This window comes from Eriocheir sinensis, chromosome 30 (assembly GCF_024679095.1).
Source record: "Eriocheir sinensis breed Jianghai 21 chromosome 30, ASM2467909v1, whole genome shotgun sequence".
Lineage (NCBI taxonomy): Eukaryota > Metazoa > Arthropoda > Malacostraca > Decapoda > Varunidae > Eriocheir > Eriocheir sinensis.
In genome coordinates this window covers 400,301-419,925 of record NC_066538.1, presented here as the reverse complement: position 1 = coordinate 419,925, position 19,625 = coordinate 400,301, and the positions used below count along the sequence as shown (strand labels likewise).

General features: G+C 48.4%; 1 protein-coding gene across 3 annotated transcripts in view; it reads left to right on the top strand.

Moving 5' to 3' along the window:
- Positions 1 to 19,325, top strand: part of LOC127005356 (soluble guanylate cyclase 89Db-like) — a 34,815-nt gene extending 15,490 nt beyond the window's left edge. For all 3 annotated transcript variants that reach the window (XM_050874133.1, XM_050874132.1, XM_050874134.1), the window contains 13 exons: positions 1,404 to 1,510; positions 3,215 to 3,314; positions 5,136 to 5,232; positions 6,718 to 6,876; positions 10,416 to 10,510; positions 11,557 to 11,697; positions 12,323 to 12,430; positions 13,208 to 13,376; positions 15,099 to 15,242; positions 15,894 to 16,032; positions 16,734 to 16,843; positions 17,208 to 17,297; positions 17,558 to 19,325. In XM_050874133.1, the coding sequence (XP_050730090.1) occupies positions 1,404 to 1,510; positions 3,215 to 3,314; positions 5,136 to 5,232; positions 6,718 to 6,876; positions 10,416 to 10,510; positions 11,557 to 11,697; positions 12,323 to 12,430; positions 13,208 to 13,376; positions 15,099 to 15,242; positions 15,894 to 16,032; positions 16,734 to 16,843; positions 17,208 to 17,297; positions 17,558 to 17,635 (1,537 nt within the window). In that variant the 3' untranslated portion in view covers positions 17,636 to 19,325. The remainder of the gene's footprint in view (positions 1 to 1,403; positions 1,511 to 3,214; positions 3,315 to 5,135; positions 5,233 to 6,717; positions 6,877 to 10,415; positions 10,511 to 11,556; positions 11,698 to 12,322; positions 12,431 to 13,207; positions 13,377 to 15,098; positions 15,243 to 15,893; positions 16,033 to 16,733; positions 16,844 to 17,207; positions 17,298 to 17,557) is intronic.
- Positions 19,326 to 19,625: the final 300 nt, after the last annotated feature.

The window sequence follows — 19,625 nt, the reverse complement described above, 5'->3', positions numbered from 1 at the left end:
GCGCATGAGAACGACCCAGTAGCGTAAACTCTGTCCCTTCTTGACCCTAACAACCTTTCGTTACTATAGTGCGTGAGGGAGACAAGGAAATTATAGGGAAATAGTCAGTACCAGCTCGTCTTTTCCGTCTTTCATTAAATTTTCATCCCCTCTCCTCCCCCTCCCCCTCCTCCCTACTGACGCAGCCCAGTTACATATATTCTGTCCCTCCTTGACCCTAACAACCTTTCTTTGCTTTGGTGAGTGAGGAAGACACGGAAAACACATACTATCTCGTCTTTTCCGTCTTTCATTAAATTTTCATCCCCTCTCCCTCTCCTCCTCCTCCTTACTGACGCAGCCCAGTTACATATATTCTGTCCCCCCTTGACCCTAACAACCTTTCGTTATTATAGTGCGCGAGGGAGATAAGGAAAGCATAGAGAAATAGCAAATACCAGCTCGTCTTTTCCGTCTTTCATTATATTTTCATCCCCTCTCCTCCCCCTCCCCCTCCTCCTTACTGACGCAGCCCAGTTACATATATTCTGTCCCTCCTTGACCCTAACAACCTTTCTTTGCTTTGGTGAGTGAGGAAGACACGGAAAACACAGAGGAATAGTCCATACCAGCTCGCGGGAGACAGGGAGGAGGAGGGGAGAGGGAGATAGGGAAGCGGAGGAGGGAGGGAGAGGAAGAGGAGGAGGAGAGAGGGAGGGAGAGGAGGAGCGAGGGAGATGAGAAAGCGAAGGAGGGAGGGACACAGGGAGAGGAGGAGCGAGGGAGATGAGAAAGCGAAGGAGGGAGGGACACAGGGAGAGGAGGAGCGAGGGAGATGGGAAAGCGAAGGAGGGAGGGACACAGGGAGAGGAGGAGCAAGGGAGAGAGGGAGGAGGAGGGGCGAGGGTGATATGGGAGGAGAGGAGGAGGGGGAGGAGGAAAAGACGAAAATAACCAACGAAATATAAGAAGAATATTGAATGAGAAGACAGATGAAGGAGAGGGATGAAAAGAAGGACGGGGAGGAGGAGGAGGAGGAGGAGGAGGAGGAGAAGGAGGAGAAGGAGGAGGAGGAGGAGGAGGAAAACATGACGGAAGGAAAAGACGAAAATAACCAACGAAATATAAGAAGAATATTGAATGAGAAGACAGATGAAGGAGAGGGATGAAAAGAAGGACAGGGAGGAGGAGGAGGAGGCGGAAGAAGAGGAAGAAGGAAAAGATGAAAATAGGAATGAAATATATAGAATGATGTAAGGAGAGGAAAAATGGTGCGTCGCAGAGGGAAAATGGAGAGATGACAGATGAAGGAGGAGGAGCAAGGGAGACAGGGAAGAGGTGGAGGAGGAGGAGGAGGAGGAGGAGGAAGAGCAAGGGAGGGAGAGTGAGATAACAGCCCTAGCTCATATTGTCACGTTTCGCAGGTTCCCGAAGATGAAGTCCCCGTCCATGGTGGTGACGGAGTATGACATCGGCGGGGCGGTGCTGCAGTACAGGTCCTGCCGCCCGGGCCTGTCGCACTACCTCATTGGTGAGTCCCTTGAGCTAGTATGTGTTGTGTCGATGTATTGATGTCGGCGTGTGGTATAGTGACGAGGCCTGACACCCATTACTGTGCAGTGTTGTATTGGGGGTGTTGAAAGCTTACTACCACCAGGGTCATAAAAATATTCCTGGAAATGCCCATAACTCCTTTTTTTAAGTTTCTGGAGTAGGCTTTCTTGGTGGTGCCTGATGGTCGGCCCCAGCATATTATTGCGCAGGCAAGTGTTTATAGTGGCGCCATCTGCTTGGCTCATGCTGCCCCCGAAGTTCAGCTTTGATCCTCTCTGTAGAGAGAGAATCTACAGTCCGGGTTGACAGGTGGTCTTCAGGACAGCATGTGGGTAGTCTTGGGCCACTCGACGGTGACTGAAAAATACCAGCTGTGGCGGCGAGCAGGACTTGAGCCAGCGTTCTCCTCCACGAAAGCCTTGTCAAATGGGTGAACTTGGGCGGCGAAATGTTAAGGAATATGACCCTTATAGCGTAAGAGTAGGAGTAAGAGTATAACAGCATAGACCAGCAGAAGAGGGGAAGTGACAGCTGGTGGGAGGGGGTAGTGGAGGGTGCAGGGGGCAGGGACAGGAGGTGGCGGGCGAGATACAGGCCAAGGCACGCACACACAAGACAGCTTTAACGCAACATTGGCTAATCAGGCGGCCAATCACGGGGCGGCATGCTTGTGTGTGTGTGTGTGTGTGTGTGTGTGTGTGTGTGTGTGTGTGTGTGTGTGTGTTGGTACGATTGTTGCCTTTTTCTTACTACTACTACTACTACTACTACTACTACTACTACTACTACTACTACTACTACTACTACTACTACTACTACTACTACTACGATACTGCTACTTCTACTACAACTGCTGCTACTACTACTACTACTACTACTACTCTTACTTCTTCTTCTTCTTCTTCTTCTTCTTCTTCTTCTCCTCCTCTTCCTCCTTCATCTGACTTTTCTTTCAATTTCCTTTCTATATTTCCTTTGTTATTTTCATCGTTTCCTTCCATGTCTTCCTCCTTCTTCTCCTCCTCCGATTCTTCCTCCTCTTCCTCCTCCTTCTCCTCCTCCGATTCTTCCTCCTCTTCCTCCTCCGATTCTTCCTCCTCTTCCTCCTCCTCCTCGTTGCATCTCAATGTTTATCTTTATTGAAATGCATCGAATATTTTTTTTTATGTTTGAGGTAAAAGAAAAAAAATGTATTGACAGTCTGATTAAGTTTGTAAATAAATAAATAAATAGGAAATGACAGAATTCAATGTGACATATAATTATAACTCTCTCTCTCTCTCTCTCTCTCTCTCTCTCTCTCTCTCTCTCTCTCTCTCTCTCTCTCTCTATCTCTCTCTCTCTCTCTCTCTCTCTCTCTCTCTCTCTCTCTCCTTTCATTGTTTCCTTCCTCGGTTATCCTCCTCCTCCTCCTCTTCCTCCTCCTCCTTCTCCTCCTCCTCTATTTCCTGGTCGCCCGTTATCCATCTTCCTAAATCCTTTCTCCTCCTCCTCCTCCTCCTCCTCCTCCTTTTGACATCCTTTGTTCATGCCTCGCCTTCCTCCCCCTCTTATTCGTCTTCCTCTTCCTCCTCCTCTTCTTCCTCTTCCTCTCCCCACTCTTCCTCTAATCCCTTTTTCCTTCACCTTCCATTGTTTCCTTTCTCGGTTATCCTCCTCCTCCTCCTCCTCCTCTTCACAGGCCAGCTCCTCCAGATCGCCAAGGACTTCTATCGCCTCGTCCTGAGCGTGGAGGTGCTGACGGAGGTAACGGAGGACATCTACTACTGCACCACCTTCAGGCAAGTCCACACACACACACACACACACACACACACACACACACACACACACACACACACACACACACACACACACACACACACACACACACACACACACACACACACACACACCTTTTCTCTTCCTCACTTATTCCCATCCTCTCTCTTTTCTTCACTCTTCTTCCCTTCCCTTCTGTCTTCTCTCTTCTCCTCTTCCTTACTGATAAACACACACACACACACACGCACACACACACACACACACACACGCACACACACACAGCATCAACAGGTAATAACAATGAGTGTGTGTTTGTGTTTTTATTAGTAAGGAAAGGGAAGAAGAACGAGGAAGAGAGAGGGAGGGGAATAGGTGAGGAAGACAAAATGTGTGTGTGTGTGTGTGTGTGTGTGTGTGTGTGTGTGTGTGTGTGTGTGTGTGTGTGTGTGTGTGTGTGACGGGCACCCAATCACAGTCTCACCTGCTGCCTTGATTACCTGTTGGCGCCTCGCTCACCTGTCCTTCCTTGCCTCCCTTCTCCCTCATCTATCTCTCCCTCTCCCTCTTCCCCTCTTTATCACTTCTCTCATAATACTGAAGCTCTTTAACTCCCTTCCCCTCTTTTCCCCTTCTCTCTCTTTCTTCCCTTCCTCCCCTCCCCTCCTCTCTCTCTCTCTCTCTCTCTCTCTCTCTCTCTCTCTCTCTCTCTCTCTCTCTCTCTCTCTCTCTCTCTCTCTCTCTCTCTCTCTCTCTCTCTCTCTCTCTCTCTCTCTCTCTCTCTCTCTCTCTCTCTCTCTCTCTCTCTCGCAAAACTTTTTGAACATCACAAATTAATTAAATTCATTTCAATGCGCCAAAAAGTTTTCTTTTGTCACTTTTTTTTGTTACGTGTTCATCGTCATCATCATCAGCATCACCAGCAGCAGCGGCGGCGGCACACGTGTTGCTAATTAGGTAGAGTCTGTGTGTGTGTGTGTGTGTGTGTGTGTGTGTGTGTGTGTTCCTGTCCTTTTTTTCTTTCTTTTCTGTTCACACACACACACACACACACACACACACACACACACACACACACACAGCCATGATCTATATTGTTTGCATGTAACCGAACACCAATTAAATTCATGGCCAAAACACGGAAATCGAGTTATCAATGCAACATACCCACACAAATTTACTAACTGTGACATAAATCAAATTATCGGATGATTTACGGCTAGCGGGCAGCAGGCGGGCGACGAGGTGACGGGTAATACGTCGCTCTCGTCAACCTCGTCATCGTCAGGCAGTGTTCATTATAGAGACCCGGCAGTGAACAGTGATTAATAACGCTATTATCACTCAGTCTGTCATAAGCACGTGTCGTCACAAGCACGTGGGACTATCAATAAGCGGTGGCTGAGTGGTTAGCGTGCGGGCGCAGCATCCAGGAGGACCAGGGTTCGCGTCCCGCCCGCCGCCACAAGCTGGGATTTTTCAGTCACCGAAGAATGTCCACGACCACCTACCCACATGCTGTCAAGAAGGCCACCCATCAAACCGGACTTTAGATTCTCTCTCTAAAAAGAAGATATAGGCAGAACGTAAAGAAATATTGATTAATGTTGCACGATACTCTCTCTCTCTCTCTCTCTCTCTCTCTGTCCCCCCGCAATCTGACGGCCGCGAAGTGAAAAATTGCGGTCCCACGTCAGGTCAGGAAGGCCGCGGCGAACTTACGACGAGAAGAAAGAGATGAGAAAGATCCACCAAATTTCTTACCACTGAGAGAGAGAGAGAGAGAGAGAGAGAGAGAGAGAGAGCGTAGGCTAACCCCTCTCCCCCGCTCTCGTTCCCAGGCTTGACTTTAACAACCACGTCTATGTGAAGGAGATGGAGGAGCGCAGAGCGAGTTTCAACAGACCTTTGCTGCCTAACTTCTCCCTCGGCAAGCTGGTGAGTCCCTTATTAGGCCCATAGTATTAAATGTATCTATCTACCTATCTATCTATCTATCTATCTATCTATCTATCTATCTATCTATATTCCTATTTTCCCTTCTTTCCTTCCCTCTCCTCTTTCCTCTCTCTTGATTTTGTTGCTTTCATCTCTTTTGTTCTCCTTCTCAGTCATTCACTCTCTTCCTCCTCCTCCTCATTCTCCTTCTCTTCTTCTCAGTCATTCACTCCTTCTCTTCCTCCTCCTCCTCCTCCTCCTCTTCTTCTTCTTCTCCGTCCTCTTTCTCCTCCTTCTATCCCTTGTCTTCTTACTCCTTCTCTCATCCCTACTCTATTTCCCCCACCTCCTCTTCCTTCTCCTCCTCCTCCTCCTCTTCAGCACATATAATATCCTAAAGTTCCCCCTCCTCAGCTTCCATCTTCCATTTTCTTTATAAGGTTGGTGGGAAAGTTGGTCTCAAAACTCCCTCCCCTTCCATTTTTCCGTCCCTTCCAACCGACTAATTTGGTGGTGGTGGTAGTGGTAGTAGTGGTAGTAGTGGTAGTAGTAGTAGTAGTAATAGTAGTAGTAGTAGTAGTAGTAGTAGTAGTAGTATCTCTTCCCTTCCTCTCCCTTCCTTCCCGTCTCTTCCTTTCCCTTCCGTTCCTCTTCTTCCTCTCCTTACACTTGTTCCCTTCCCTTCTTTCCTTCCCTTCCCTTCCCTTCCCTTCCTTCTAATATCATCTCTTTCCTTCCTCCTCTTCCTCTCCTCTTATCCAGTTCTCTTCCCTTTCCTTCCCTTCCCTTCTTTCCTTCCCTTCCCTTCCCTTCCTTCTAATATCATCTCTTCCCTTCCTCCTCTTCCTCTCCTTTAACACAGTTCCCTTCCCTTCCCTTCCCTTCCTCCCTCCTGCTTGCTAAATCTCTTCTCTTCACTCACTCTCTCTCCCCTTCATTAATTATCTGCCATTATTCTCATTCCCTCATCCCTTCTAATTCCCTCTTTCATTCTCTCTCTCATCATGTGTTCTTACTCTTAATCTTCCTTTCTCCTCTTCTTCTTTTTTCTCTTCTGTTCTTATTTTATTATTTGGCAAACTTTCGTAATGGTTCTAATCCCGCCAATCCTTCCTACGTGTCCTCCTTATATCCTCCTCTTCTTCCTCTTTCTTCTCATAGTTTTTTTCCTCTTCTTTTTCTTCTTCTTCCTCTTCTTCATATATTGTTGCTTCCTCATTAGCCAAAGTTTCCTAATGGTTCTAGTTCTGCACATCTTCCTGGGTTTCCTCGGAACAGTCTCGCTTCTCCTAATCCTCTTCCTTCTTATCACAGTTTTTTTCCTCTTTTTCTTCTTCTTCTTCTTCCTCTTCTTCATATATTGTTGCTTCCTCATTAGCCAAAGTTTCCTAATGGCTCTGGTTCTGCACACCTTCCTGGGTTTCCTCGGAATGGTCTCGCTCCTTCTCCTAATCCTCTCCCTCTCCCCTCCTCCTCTCTCCCCAGTTCATGCTGTTCCCCTTCGGCCTCGTGCTGGACCAGGCGCTGAAGGTCCGCCTGGCCGGGGAGCAGATCCTTCAGCTGATGGGCAAGGACATGCTGGGCAGCGAGTTCCTGCAGTACTTCACGGTGCAGCGCCCGCACGTCACCTTTTCCTGGGAGGTGGTGAGTAAAGAAGGGCTATTGAGGGTTCCTGAAGGGCTGTGTACGATAGTTTAGCCTCTTGGAGATCGTTATACTACATCGCTTCATTATTTGGTGGTTAATGAAGTTCCCTGAAGGGCTGTGGACGATAGTTTAGCCTCTTAGAGATCGTTATGCTACATCGCTTCGTTATTTGGTGGTTAATGAAGTTCCCTGAAGGGCTGTGTACGATAGTTACATCGCTTCATTATTTGGTGGTTAATGAAGTTCCCTGAAGGCTGTGCGATAGTTTAGCCTCGTTATATATACATATACATCATTATCATTATTTAATGAAGTTCCCTGAAGGGCTGTGTACGATAGTTAGCCCTCTTCTCGATTGTTTATGCACATCGCTTCGTTATTTGGTACGATAGTTTAGCCTCTAGGAGATTGTTATGCCACATCGCTTCGTTATTTGGTGGTAAATGAATTTCCCTGAAGGAGATCGTTATGCTACATCGCTTCATTATTTGGTGGTTAATGAAGTTCAGATCGTTATACTACATCGCTTCATTATTTGGTGGTTAATGAAGTTCCCTGAAGGGCTGTGTACGATAGTTTAGCCTCTTGGAGATTGTTATGCCACATCGCTTCGTTATTTGGTGGTTAATGAAGTTCCCTGAAGGGCTGTGTACGATAGTTTAGCCTCTTGGAGATCGTTATGCTACATCGCTTCATTATTTGGTGGTTAATGAAGTTCCCTGAAGGGCTGTGTACGATAGTTTAGCCTCTTGGAGATTGTTATGCCACATCGCTTCATTATTTGGTGGTTAATGAAGTTCCCTGAAGGGCTGTGTATGAAACTTCTGCATTTTGGAATTTATAACATTGAACCACTGTATATTTAATGGCTACTGAAGTTTCCTCCTCTCTGAAGTTCCCTGGAGCGTAAAATATGAAACTTCAGCCCTTTGGAGAATTCTACGGCGGACTTCTTAATTTTTGGGGCTATTGAATTTTCCTGAAGGGCTGTGTAGGAAGTTTCTGCCTTTTGAAGTTTATAACGTCATTTTTGGTGGCTACTGAAGTTTCCTCCTTTCTGAAGTTCCCTGGAGAGTAAAATGTGAAACTTCCTCCTTTAAGAGACCAGTGAATGATGATGTTTTCCTTTTTGAAGTTCTCCTAAATGAGTAACTTCCTTCCAGCGGCTACAGGGAGGCGTAGGGGTCGTGCCGGGCGTGGCGTGAGACCTTCCATGCGCGGCGTCTTAGGATTGGGGACGAAAATTTGAGTTTTTTGAGGATATAATTTTTCTTTTCCTCTTCTCTTTGATGAGTCTCGTTTGTCCCTGTCTCGGGTTCCTTAATTAGCGTTGTTTTGCGCGGGGTTTGATGCCAGTGATTTTTCAACGTTGGGGAGAGAATGGACAGGAATCTCTCTCTCTCTCTCTCTCTCTCTCTCTCTCTCTCTCTCTCTCTCTCTCTCTCTCTCTCTCTCTCTCTCTCTCTCTCTCTCTCTCTCTCTCTCTCTCTCTCTCTCTCTCTCTCTCTCCTCCTACTGTAACGCTATTCTGTCCTAGCGTAATGCGTTGTTTGTCCCCTAGCCAGAGAGGTCCAGAGGAGGAGGAGGAGGAGGAGGAGGATGGAAGGGAATGGATTACATAAGAACATAAGAACATAAGAACGCAGGAGTCTGCAAGAGGCCGGTAGGCCTGTACGAGGCAGCTCCTTTGACCCTAAGCTCCCGTGTATCTAACCCCACCTAATATCGCTGTCCATGAATTTATCTAGTCTATTTTTGAATGTGACAATTGTATTGGCACTCACCACATGACTGCTAAGCCTATTCCACTCATCCACCACCCTATTAGTAAACCAATTTTTGCCTATGTCCCTGTTGAATCTGAATTTATCCAGTTTAAACCCGTTACTTCGTGTCCTACCCGGTTCTCTTACCAACAAAACCTTATGAATGTCTCCCTTATTAAAGCCCTTCATCCATTTATAAACCTCGATCATGTCTCCACGCACCCTTCGCCTTTCTAGAGAATGCAAGTTTAACTGTTTGAGTCTTTCCTCGTATGGCAAGTTTCTCAACCCCTGAATCATCTTAGTCATCCTCCTCATCCTCCTCTAAGGAAGAAAGGAGGAGGAGAAGGAGGAGGAAGAGGAGGAGGAGGAGGAGGAGGAGGAGGAGGAAAATTAATGTTCTGAGGAGGCGGTGTAAGAGGAGGTCTGAGAGGATTATGCAAGGAGGAGGAGGAGAGGGGGAGGAGGAGGAGGAGGAGGAAGAAGATTACGGGAGTCTTGGGAAATTACAGCTACGGGAAGAAGAGGAGAAGGAGAAGGAGGAGGAAGAAGAAAAGGAGGAGGAGGGAGGAGAAGGAAATAGAAAAAGAAAAAAAGGAAGAAGAAAATACAAACGAAAAAGATAAAAAAGAGAGGAAGAGGAAAAAGAAGTGATAAATGAGAGAGACAGACAGACAGACAGACAGACAGAGGAAGTTCGGTCACACAGCATAGGCATAGTCAGAACTTCGATGTAACTTATGGCGCGCGGATAAAGTTACTGGAGAGAGTTATGGAAGTTAAGAGAAGATTGCGCGCGTATTCTAACATTGAAACACAGGCAACATAAACCCTATTAATTAACTCATTACGAGGTTGCCCGCTCTGGTGATTTAATCTGCTCGACAGTCGCTTGGTGCCGGCAGAGCAGATGAAAGCACTTCGGTATATTCAATTTACTCCTGACGTAACGAAATGACGGTCGATTCGATTTTTAAAGGTGTTGATGGTATTCGCATTTACTACTTCTGAGGTGAGGCTGTTTCAGTGCGAAGATATGGAGGCTGGGAAGGGGAGGGGAAGGGAGAGAAAAGAGAGGGAGAGGGGGAAGATATGGAGGCTGAGGAGGGAAGGGGAAGGTAGGGATTGGAGAGGGAAAGAGGAAAGGTGTGGAACGATTGGGAGAGGGAGGGAAAGGAAAGGATTGGAGAGGGAAAGAGGGAGGGTGTGGGGAGATAAGGGGAAGGAGGGGAAGGAGGAGAGAGAGGAGAGGGGATTGGAGGGGGATGAGAAAGAGAGGATGGGAAGGGAGAGGGATGAAGGAAGAGGAGGGAAGGAGAGGGAAGGGGAGGAAGGGAGGAACAGGGAAGGTCGTATTAATATATTATAGATAAGGACGTGAGAGAAATGATTTTAACTCTCTCTCTCTCTCTCTCTCTCTCTCTCTCTCTCTCTCTCTCTCTCTCATCGTCCTTCCCTCTTCTTCCCTTCGTCTAATTCTCTTGTTTTCATTCTTCCCTTCCCTTCCCCTCTCTCCCCTTCTCTTCCTCTTCTCTTCTCCCTCTCTTAACCTTTCTTTCACTTCTCTATTCCCTTTCTTTCCCCTCGCTTTCTCTCCAATCTTCCTCTCACCTCTTTCCTCCTCCCCTTCCCTTTCTCTTCCCCTCACTTTCCCTTCCTTTCTCTTCCCTTTATACTTCCCCTCGCCTTCCCTCTCCTCCCCTCTCTTCAATTTACTTCCCCTATCTTCCCCTTACTCTCTCCCCTCTCCCCTCTCTCTCCCCTCGCCAGATCTTGCTGTTCCAAAATGTAACGTGGGAGGTGGAATCCAAGAAGCTCCCTGAACTCAGCACCCGCACCAACAGCCTCGACACCATGCAGAATATGTGAGTCAACCCTTAATTGTGTGTTCACGGCTTGGTTTTCTTTGGTTCATTTATTAATTTCAACGTACGGTTAATGGCTATGTGATTTCGACCCTTCCTTGCTGTCCCTTCCTTTCCTAATTGATTTTTTTTTTTTATATTGGGAAGAGTTTTCAATTTTTGCATGTGCGTGTGTGTGTGTGTGTGTGTGTGTGTGTGTGTGTGTGTGTGTGTGTGTGTGTGTGTGTGTGTGTGTGTGTGTTCGTCCGTGTGTTCCAATTTGTTTTGTTTGTTTCCACCTGTGTTGTTTCGTCAATATAAGTTGTTAAGAGTTTTGTTTATTTGTTTGTTGTACAGGCAGGGGAACATCTGTGTGTGTGTGTGTGTGTGTGTGTGTGTGTGTGTGTGTGTGTGTGTGTGTGTCTGGCAGATTTCCATATACATGCACTCCTTCATGTACCTAAACACACACACACACACACACACACACACACACACAGGCTAATCCTTTCAACACAAACCTTTTAAACCTCAACTATATATACAAAAAAAGTATTTCTCTCTCTCTCTCTCTCTCTCTCTCTCTCTCTCTCATCCTACATTCCCTATATCCTTCTCCAATCCTTTTTTTTCCTTCCTTCCTTCTTTAATATTTCCCTTCCATCCTTCCTTCACCCCACCATTCCCTTTCTCCTTTCCTCCACTTTTCTCTTCTCCTTTTCCTCCTTCTCTTCATCTTTTCCCTTTCCTTCTCTAATCTTTCCTATTTCCTCTTCCTCTATATCCATTTCCTTCTCTTCCCTTCCATTCTTTCCCCTCTCTCTCCCCTCCCTTCCCCTCTCTTCCCTTTCCTCCACTTTTCTCCCTTTCCTCCTTCTCTTCATGTTCTTCCTTTCCTTCTCCTCTAATCTCTCCCATTTCCTCTTCCTCTATATCCATTTCCTTCTCTTCCCTTCCATTCTTCCCCCTCTCTCTTCTCTTCCCCTCTCTCTCCCCTCCCTTCCCATCTCTTCCATTTCCTCACTCCCCTTCCATTCCTCCCCCTAACCCTTCTCCCCCTCCCCCAGGCCGCCCCCCCGCCGCGGGTCGAGCCAGGCGCCTTGGTCGGGACAGCAATCCTCGCTACACAACTGCCGCGGCCTGCTGCTCAAGGGACAGATGTACATAATGAAGGAGCCGAACCTGGCGCTGTTCCTGTGCATGCCGCTGTGAGTGTGGAGGAGGAGGAGGAGGAGGAGGAGGGGGGAGGAGGAGAAGGAGGAGGAGAAGGGGGAGAAGAAGGAGGTAGGGAAGAAGGAGAAGGAGAAGGAGGAAAGAGGAAGAGGAGAAGAAGAAGGAGAAGGAGAAGGAGGAAAGAGGAAGAGGAGAAGAAGAAGGAGGACGAGAATGAGGAGGAAAATGAGGAAGGAGGAAGAGGAGAGGAAGAAGAAGGGGAGGACGAGAAGGACGAGGAGTAAGAGGAGAAGGAGGAAGGAAGAAGAGGAGAAGGAGGACGAGAATGAGGAGAGGAAGGAGGAAGAGGAGAGAAAGAAGAAGGGGAAGACTAGAAGGAGGAGGAGTAAGAGGAGGAGAAGGAGGAAGGAAGAAGAACAAGGAGAAGAAGGAGGACGAGAAGGAGGAGGAGGAGGAGGAGGAGGAAGGGAAGAAGAAAGATTCTGATGACTGTGTACGCCAATGTTAGTACTTGACTGATGACTAAAAGTGTAACAAATGCCTATATAGTACCTCTGTGAATGTGACTGATGACTGTGTGTGCCTCTGTGAGTGTGCCTGGTGACTGTTTATGCCTCTGGTCTGTGCCTCTATCTCCACTCATCTCCCTCATCTCCGCAGCCTCAACAACCTGGTGGAGATGCGGGAGACCGGCCTCTACCTCAACGACCTCAGCATGCACGACCAAAGCAGGGAGATGGTGATGCGGGGCTGGGAACACTGCTCCAGGTGAGGGGGGGGGGGGGAGCAGGGGAAGGGGAGAGGGGTCTGGGAGGAGAAGGAGGAATGGAGCAGGAGGGAAAGGAGAGAGGGGTTTGGGAGGAGGAGGAGGAGGAGGTGGAGCAGGAGGGAAAGGAGAGAGGGGTTTGGGAGGAGGAGGAGGAGGAGGAGGAGGAGGAGGAGGAGGAGGAGGAGCAGGAGGGAAAGGAGAGAGGGGTTTGGGAGGAGGAGGAGGAGGAGGAGGAGGAGGAGGGAAAGGAGAGAGGGGTTTGGGTGGAGGAGGAGGAAGGGAAGGAGAGAGGGGTTTGGGAGGAGGAGTAGGAAGGGAAGGAGAGAGGGGTTTGGGAGGAGAAAGAGGAGAAGGAGAAGGGGGAGAATAAAGAGAAGGAGGAGGGGGGGATAAGGAAGAGGAGAAAGAGGAAAGAAAAAGGAAGAAGAAGGAAGGGAAGAAGAATTTGTAAAAGAAGATGGGAGGAGAAGGGGAAGAATAAGACAAAGAAGGAGGAGGAGGAGGAGGAGGAGACAGGAGGAGGAAGAGAAAAGAAAGAAAATGAAGGAAGAGAAGGAGGAGGAGGAGAAGGAGAAGAAGGAGAGAGATACAACACAAACAAACGAAGCATACAAATAAACCTCCATAACACTCCCTACCATAAGTGCATTTGATGACTGTGTGTGTGAACCTGTAAAAACAAAAATGCTAATAATAATAACGATAATGTTGACAACGATGACTCCATGTACATATAACCCCCCCCCCCTCCCTCCCCCTCCCGTGTGCACCTCCAGACTCCAGAACATGTACACGAAGGCGGAGCAGGACGCGGCAAGGCTGGAGGAGGCTCACAGGATGCACGAGGAGGCCAAAGCCAGAGGGGACGACTTGCTCTACTCCATGCTGCCGAGGGAACTGGCCGACAAGCTGCGCCAGGGGACGGACGCCTCGGACACGTGCCAGGTGGGGGAGTGGGGGGAGAGGAGGAGGCTGGGGGGAGGGAACAGAAGAGGAGTGGAGTGAGGATGAGGAGTAGGAGGGACAGGAGGAAAGGGGAGAATGTGTTGGGGAAGGCATGGATTGGAGGTGGGGAGGTTAGTAAGGAGGAGGGAGCGAGGTTGGGGAGGGGAAGGGGTAGGGAGTGAGGAAAAAGGGTAAGGTGTGGGGAGGAGTGAGGCTAGGAGGGGAAAGGGAGGGTGAAAACATGGGGAGGAACTGGGGAGATTAGGGAAGGGGTGGGGAGGAGGGGGGGTGAAAACATGGGGAGGGGGTGAGGAAAAGGGAAAGGTGTGGGGAGGAGGGAGGCTGGGAGGGGAAAGGAAGGGTGAAGGGATGGGTAGGGAATGGGGAGATTAGGGAAGGCGTGGGGAGAGCCAGGTAGGGAAGGGAGGTGTTGTATTAGAAAGAGAGAGTAATGACTAATAAAAAAAAGAGTAAAAGTAATAATAGCAATAGAGAGAGATATACTGATAATGCAACGGAGATGAGCACTTAGGCCACGCGCAGCTATAGCATATGCCCCGAACTCTACCCGAAATTGACCTCTCTTTCGGCTACCTCTTTTGATTCTTTTTTAGGAGCAGCGAGTAGCGGGCTTTTTTTTTTGTTATTGTTTCCTTTTTTGTGTGCCCTTGAGCTGTCTCCTTTGTTGTAAAAAAAACAAAAACACACACACACACACACACACACACACACACACACACACACACACACACACACACACACACACACACACACACACATCTATTGCTATTAAAAAAAACAGCCCCTACATATTAATACAACCCAAGGAGCCATTCTAAACGCAATATCCATGCACATAACACTCGTCTCCTTTGTTGTAAGAAAAATAACACGCATACACCATTAGCGGAATTAGTATATCACCACGCATAGCAAAACACAGCGACTGCCTCACTATTCAGGGTCACACGAGCGCCCCAACAGCAATATACATACACACACAAGCTCTGTAATATCCGCTTTACATGTATATATGCAGGGAAAGAACGCCTTTGCTGGCATCTAGGGGGGGGGGGGGGAGAGAGAGAGAGAGAGAGAGAGAAAGAGAGAGAGAGAGAGAGCAAGAGGGCGACTGAGAAAGTATCGATGCGTGTGTGGAGAAATGGAGAGAGAGGATCACATGACAGAGAGACAGAGATAGACAGATAGACACGCAGGAGGTAACTATTTCTTCCATCTTTTACGCCCATATTCCCTCCCGCCCATCCACGCCCATTCCCGCCCACAGAACTTGAAGGCGGTGATAATAACTACCCCGACCTACCTCTATATCCCGTCCCAGCCTCTCCTGCCCACCCCCGCCCACTAACATGCCCTCCAGCCCACTAATACGCCCGCCCGCCCCCTCCCGCCCACTAACACACCTTCTCGTCCACAGAACTTGTATAATACGCTTAAAAATCCCATTGCTTACGCTCATATTAGTCTCCCAGCTTATTACGCCCATTCCAGCCCAATAACACGTCTTCCACACCCACTCACGCCCACTAACACGCCCTCCCGCCCACAGAATTTAAAGAGGATGACTAAAACTACCATCCCTTACCCATATATTCCTCTCCCGCCCATTCCCGCCATCTCCCGTCCTCTAACACGCTCTCCCGCCCACTCCCACTCCTGTCACGTCCACTCACGCCCACTAACACGCCCTCACGCCCGTAGAACTTGGAGGAGGTGACGGTACTGTTTGCGGAGCTGTCGCTGGCCCCCGAAAGCGAGACCCTCGGCGCCATGGACCTGATGCGGACCGTCAACGAGATGTACGAGATGATGGACCGGATCACTGAGCACTACCGGGTGTTCAAGGTGCGTGGTGGTGGTAGTGGTGAGGTGGTGAGGGGGATGGGGGGGGGGGAGGGTGGCGGTGGTGGTGGTGTATAGGGTAAGGACAGTAAGGGTTGGGATGATGGTGGGGTTGTTGTTGGTAGTGGTGGTAGTGGTGATGGTGGTGGTGGTGGTTGTGACGGTGGTGGTGGTGGTGATGGTGGTGGTGGTGGTGGTGGTGGTGGTGATGGTGATGGTGGTGGTGATGGTGGTGATGGTGGTGGTGGTGGTGGTGATGATGGTGGTGGTAGTGGTGGTGGTGGTGGTGATGGTGGTGGTGATGGTGATGGTGGTGGTGATGGTGATGGTGGTGGTGTGATGTGTGGTGTGTGTGTGTGTGATGTGTGGTGTGTGTGTGTGTGTGTGTGTGTGTGTGTGTGTGTGATTTAATTTCCTAATATAGCCTTTCCTCACGCCAAACCCATTTACAAACACACACACACACACACACACCACACACACACACACACACACACACACACACGTATCCATTTATCTCTCCCTTCGTCATTTCCTCTCTCTCTCTCTCTCTCTCTCTCTCTCTCTCTCTCTCTCTCTCTCTGTGTTTCCTTCTTTCCTCTTTTCCTCCCTCCTACACCCCCACACCCATCCCACACCCCCACACACACACAGGTTGAGACAGTGGGCGGCGTGTACATGGTGGTCGGGGGCGCGCCGCAGTACAGGGAGGACCACTGCAGCCAGGTGGCCCAGCTCGCCCTGCACATGCTGAGGGAGGTGTGTGACAGGGCCTCCCACAGCCTCAGGATAGGTGAGTGGCCGGGGTGAGGGGTGGGGAGGGGGTGGGGAAGAGAGGATGTGCTGGGGAGGACGGTGGGAGGTTAGGGTGATGCTAGGAAGGGAAGGAATGATATGGGAGAGTTTAGAGACAATAGTAAGGGAGAGGAGGAACAGGCGAGGACAGACTGTGGTGGGAATGGCGTTGGGGAGATTAAATGGTGTTGGGAAGGAAGAAACTTAATTATATTGAGAGATTTGGAGACGATAGTAATGAAAAGATTAATAAGCGTTTAGGACAGCGTCAGGAAGGGCTGGTGAGCTACAGGAAAGGGAGATTAGGGCCAGTTTCACAGTTCAGCATGATGGGTTAGTAAGCTCCCAAACCAATACCAGAAGCTTCGAAATTTCCATGTATAGTGTCTGGTGTTTATATTTAAGTTCACAAATTTGACGAAACTATACAGGAAAAGTCTTGTGTATTTAGTGTAGCATCGAAGACCTCACCATTTTGGATTGTATGGGATTCTATAGTTTGGTTCGGGCTGTTACGAAGACACTGTGTTGGACTGTGAAATCGGCTCTTAGTGTAGGGCAATGCTTGGGTGCAGTAGTTAAGCTATGTGTAAATGAGATCTGCCCTGGGGAAGATATAATTCACGCACCATTTACTCTTTCTACTTCCCACCTTCCTTACTCGAACCTCTGCCTTCACCTTCTCTCCCTCCCACCCAGGCATGCACGTGGGCCCAGTGGCGGCGGGCGTGGTGGGCCTCAAACTGCCTCGCTACTGCCTCTTCGGCGACACGGTGAACACGGCCTCCAGGATGCAGACCAACGGAAAGGTAGGCGAGGAGTACAGGTTGTTACTGAACATAAGAACATAAGAACGTTAGGAGTCTGTGAGAGGCCGGTTGGCTTGTACAAGGCAGCTCCTGTTAACCTAAACCCACCCAACCTCACGGATTATACGCTCTTAGTGGTCAGATATAACCTAAGCTTCTAATACCTAAGCTGTCCTCCTCCTCCTCTTCCTCCTCCTCCTCCTCCTCCTCCTCCTCCTCCTCTTCCTCCTTCTCCCTTTCCCTTTTATCCTAGGCTCTCCTTCTCCTACCTAAGCAATCTTCCTCCTCCTCCCTCTCCTCCTTCGCCTCCTCTTCCTCCTCCTCCTCCTCCATATGTAACTCAACTTGCTCCTCCTTTCCGCAGGTCGGCAAAATCCACGTCAGCGAAAAGTGCGCCGAGATATTACAGAAGTTCGGGTTCAAGGTGTCGTTCAGGGAGAAACTGCAGATAAAGGTGAGTGGCCCGGTGTGGGGGGGGGAGGGAGAGGGCAATGGACGTGTGTGTGTGTGTGTGTGTGTGTGTTTGTGTTTTTTTTTTTTCCCTTTAAATTTCTTTCTCTCCTCTCCTTGCTTTCCTTCCCTTCCTTTAATTCTATCTTTCTTTTTATTTATATTTTCTTATTGTAGGGCGAAATGAACTCTTCCTGGCTTTATATAGGAATTTACTTATCTCTTTACTTATTTATTTATATATTTATTTTATTTTTGTTTCAGGGCAAAGGCGAGATGAACACCTACTGGCTGGAGGGTGAGGGAACCGCGGCGCCGGAGAACAAGTCTGATACCTGGTGAACACACACACACACACACACACACACACACACACACACACTTTATTACACTTTATTAAATGAACTTGTTTGTGTGTAAAAAAAAAGTTAGGGAATTGGTTGTTTGATAAGAGAAATAAAGTGAGGGAACACACACACACACACACACACACACACACACACACGGAAGAAGAATGCGGGAATTAATATTTTTGTGTATAATATTGTCCGTCCATGTACGTATAGCCGTGTCTATGTGTGTGTGTGTGTGTGTGCGCACCAAAGAGGAACACACGTACACACACACACACGCATACACTTTGTAGTTCATGTATAGCGAATTCGTAGAGAAGAGTATTATGTATATTGTTATGTGTGTATGTGTGTGTGTGTGTGTGTGTGTGTGTGTGTGTTAGAAAATATATATAAAAAAACAGTATATAAGATTATATGATTGAAATTCCACCTAGATCTGTATGTCTGTCTGCCTGTATGTATGTATGTATGTATGTATGTATGTATGTATAAGCCTACATAAATGTACACAATATGTATTTTTTTACGTCGCCAGAAAATGCCTGTAACCTACACAGCTATGTATATGTACACACACACACACACACACACACGTCCATCCTGGGTGCACTTATAGACTATCACTGGACGGACGAGAAAACGAGACGGCCTGGAATATTGGCGAATCTGGACGACGGCGCTGCCGTGCTAACGATGACGGACTGCGGGAGCTTACAACGGTACGTGCTGAGGAACGGACCGAGGACTGGCTGGGTGTGTGTGTATGTGCAGCATAATTTGGCGGTGAGTGACGGCGGGGAGGAGACGTGATAAAGGAACCACGAGGAAATCATTGAAGAATGGGTTGTTGTGTTGGCAATGGCTGCAGCCTTGAGAAGTGTTGAGCTGCTGTGAGGGAGAAGGAAGGAGAGCATAAAGACATAACTCGACAAAGAGGAAAGTGTTGGGAAGAAAAAACTAATATGACAGTTGTGATAAGATCACTGATGGACGTGATACTTTTAATAATCGTTAAATAAACAAGTAGGAAAGCATATAAAAGGAACAGTGTGATCATGTGATGGCGACACGAAAATATTAAAAAAAAATATTTTAGATTTGTCAAATGCTTAGCTGGGGAAGAGAACACTGAGAAAATGATCATTGCTGAATGTCATTTATTTTTGTTACGTTTCCGCCTATGGCGCCGGTAGGCTATCTTGGTGGAGCCTAATGGTCGGCCCAAGCCGTTGCAAGTGTTTATAGTGGCGCCATCTTGCTTGGCTCATGCTGCCCCCAGGAAGCTCGTCTTTGATCCTCCCTTTAGAGAGAGAGACTGGAGTCCGGGTTGACAGGTGGTCTTCAGGACAGCATGTGGGCAGTCTTGGGTCACTCGGCGGTGACTAAAAAATCCCAGCTGTGGCGGCGGGCAGGGCGAGAACCCGCGTCCTCCTGGACGCGCCGCTGGCCCGCAAACCATTCAGCCACCGCCTCCCCAAATATGATGTTATTTGGTAAAAAAAAAAGGGTCAAGTACCGAGAACAGTGATGACGATGTAATGAAGGACGTGACGTGACGTGACGTGCTGTGATGAGATCAGGAAATATTGAAGTTAAGCGCTAGGAAAGAGCGCGGGGACAGCGACACTGATGTAGGGGAGGGAATCACAAAGAAGGTATTAAAGCCATGAAACACCTGCCTGTATTTTCCTTCCTTCCCCCCACACAGGTATGCCGAGAACCAAGGAGGAGGAGACCTTGGAATTAAAGTTAAAGTAAGGAAGAACATCACCGACACAGAAGTTAGTAGGCCATAAAGAGAAATGCACGGCCGCCAAGCAAGACCCAAGGCAGAAAATATTAGACGCCGACCATTGCATTACAGCGGCCAGGGCAAAAAATGGCGGAGGGAGGAGGAGGAAAGGGAGCGAGGAGGAGAGGGAGAGAGAGAAGAAACAGGAGGAAGAAAGAAAAGCAGAGAGGAGAAAAGGGAGAGA